This window comes from Spermophilus citellus (genome assembly GCF_964194105.1).
Source record: "Spermophilus citellus genome assembly, chromosome: 4".
In the NCBI taxonomy this organism is placed as follows: Eukaryota; Metazoa; Chordata; class Mammalia; order Rodentia; family Sciuridae; genus Spermophilus; species Spermophilus citellus.
In genome coordinates, this window is record NC_138185.1 from 145,974,143 (window position 1) to 145,976,835 (window position 2,693).

At 38.1% G+C, this 2,693-nt stretch overlaps 1 protein-coding gene across 1 annotated transcript; it reads right to left on the reverse strand.

Annotated features, from left to right (window-relative positions):
- Positions 1-1,274: 1,274 nt before the first annotated feature.
- On the reverse strand, positions 1,275-2,204 carry LOC308646216 (olfactory receptor 4K3-like; the record flags this gene model as incomplete). Its single annotated transcript, XM_081288880.1, has 1 exon — positions 1,275-2,204. One exon carries the CDS (start codon positions 2,202-2,204, stop codon positions 1,275-1,277), a length of 930 nt encoding a protein of 309 aa, XP_081145006.1.
- Between the last annotated feature and the right edge of the window lie 489 nt (positions 2,205-2,693).

Below are 2,693 nucleotides of genomic sequence, written 5' to 3' on the forward strand. Positions count from 1 at the left end.
TGCCTAGCCAAGTTAGAATGAGGAAGGATAAATCATCTTGCATCTTTTTCTATTTACAACAACCAAAGATATCATATTGGACCTTGAATAACAAATTATTGCAGGGAAATAATGTTTAAAAGAAGGCCTGACAATATTCTTAGAAAGACACTTATAGTGGATGATATTACATAACCATATTGGGAGATTTCTAATAAGTTCATTTACCACCTTCTTTGTGCTTGAATAGAAATTTTCCTAATGTTCTTTGAAACACATGGAACACAAAATAGCTTTAAAACATATGTAAAAGAGAAATAGGATGCTCCCATGGATATCTAAAATTTTAAATTATACTAGAGGAAAGTAATGAATTTTATATTGATATATTTCCTGCTTCCACATGATATATTTTTGAAAGAGGAATAATGATAACTGTGAACGTCTAGAGCGTTCGGGTCCCTGGGTAAGGGTCGCGAAATCACCGGGACACAGGGGATGCAGAGCCAAGGCAGCAATTGCAACTGCATGCTGAGGTTTATTTGCAAGTTCCTTTTATATTCTTCTTCTAACAAAGCAAGCAATTAACACTTTACCCACATTGCCCAAATGTCATGCCTCAGCGGGTACACAGAGCTAAATTCAGATCGTTCCTGTTCATATGATAAGTACCCTCCCAAAGTTCTTTGTAGACATTATCTAATCCGCTGAAGATGCATTTGTTTCTTTAGAATGTACTATTCCCAGGACAAGTATGCAGGAAGCTTCTTCCTCTTGGCCAAACCATGCAGAACTTGTGACTTGCGATAAAGGGAAGATAACTTTTTCTCCTCCTAACTGAGGTTTGCCTCAGCTGACCTAAATCACAGCCACAGCTCTTGCAACCTGTCAGGCCTGAGGGAGCTAAACTCTGCACACTTGAACCCCAACAGATAACTGATTCAAAGTGATTAGGTAAGTTATAGATAATCTTGGTAAAATGTGTACATGGTGACACAGGTAGTATTTAATAAATTGTGGAAATTGTTATTTTTATATCATTTACTAATCTTTGAACTTGTACAAAGAGGTATTAACATAGACTTATTATTCCTTCCAAGCAGCAAGATTTTAAGTATTGGAATTTTGAACAAATTTTCAATAACAGAAAAGAAAACCACAAGCCATACATCTGGGAGCACTCACAGCTCATTGATAAGAATAAGTCATATATGCAGTACAATTTAATTTACAGGCCAAAGTGCAGACAAACTGGACTGCCACAATAGATTTTCTGATTATATGTGCTAACTATATCACATGGATTTCACATGCTGATTCACTAGTTTCTTTGTGGCTTTCTTAATATCTTTATTTCTCAGTGTGTAAATGGCTGGGTTCAGCAGAGGTGTGATTACTGTGTAAAACACAGCTAGAAACTTGTCCACCCAAGTGATGCTGACTGGCCACAGATAGATGAATATGCAGGGTCCAAAGAACAACACCACCACTATTATGTGGGAAGTGCAGGTCGACAGGGCCTTTGAGGCACCACCTTCAGAGTGAAGGCGGACAGTTAGTAGGATATAGGTGTAGGAGACCAGCAAAACAATGAAGCAAGTTGTTGCCAAAATACCACTGTCTGCATTTATCAGCATTCCCAAAGTATTAGTGTCCGTGCAGGCTAATTTAAGCACTAAAGGAATGTCACAGAAAAAGCTGTCTACTACTCTGGGACCACAGAAGGGCAGCTCCAAAATCATAATCAGTTGACTCATGGCATGCACAAAGCCAATGATCCATGATATCAGAACTAGCCAGATGCACTTTTGTCTGTCCATGACGCTGGAGTAATGGAGTGGTTTGCAGATGGCCACATAACGGTCATAGGCCATTGTCACAAGAAGCACCATTTCACCTCCTCCAAAGAAATGCACACAGAGGATCTGGCTCATGCATCCCCCAAAAGAAATGGTCTTCTTTTCCTTTAGGAGGTCTGTGGTCAGTTTAGGGGTAGTGACTGAGGAAAGGCAGAAGTCAACAAAGGAGAGATTAGCTAACAGGAAGTACATGGGGGAATGAAGATGGGGGTCGGTGATGATTAATAGCACAACAAATAAGTTCCCCACCACAGTCATCAAGTAGAGTATGGAGAATGAGAGGAAGAGGAAGATCTGTAGCTCCTTTGAGTTACAAAGTCCCTGAAAAATGAACTCATGCACCACAGACTGGTTTGCTTCTTCCATTTAGTATTTTCTTCTCTAATGAGATCCAAAAAGAAAATGATGAACTTCTAGAATAAAAACAAGAAATTAATGTTCAGCTTTCAGGGATCAGAAAACTACATCTCATGCACAATATGGGAATCTTAGCATTGTACTAAATTTGAAGTTCAAAATAAATGTTTCTTGAATTTAGATGTGTGGCTAAGCAAGAGGCTACCAAAGTGTATAAATGCAGGTCAATACATTAAATAAAAACACATGTCAAAAAATGAATTTTTTGATTAAAATTGTCTGTAGTCAACACTCCCCCTAAACAGTTTTTCCAAGTCGTAAATCTGCTTCTACTGCAGAGAGTCAGAAAGACTTGCCCTCAGTGCACAGAAGTAAATATATTTGAAGCCTCTTAATTTTCTAAAGTGAATCAATCTAGATAAGTTTCAGGACATAAATTTATTGCTAAATGGTATGTAGAAGGATAATGAATTGAACCAAAGTCTATAGGAAAGTATG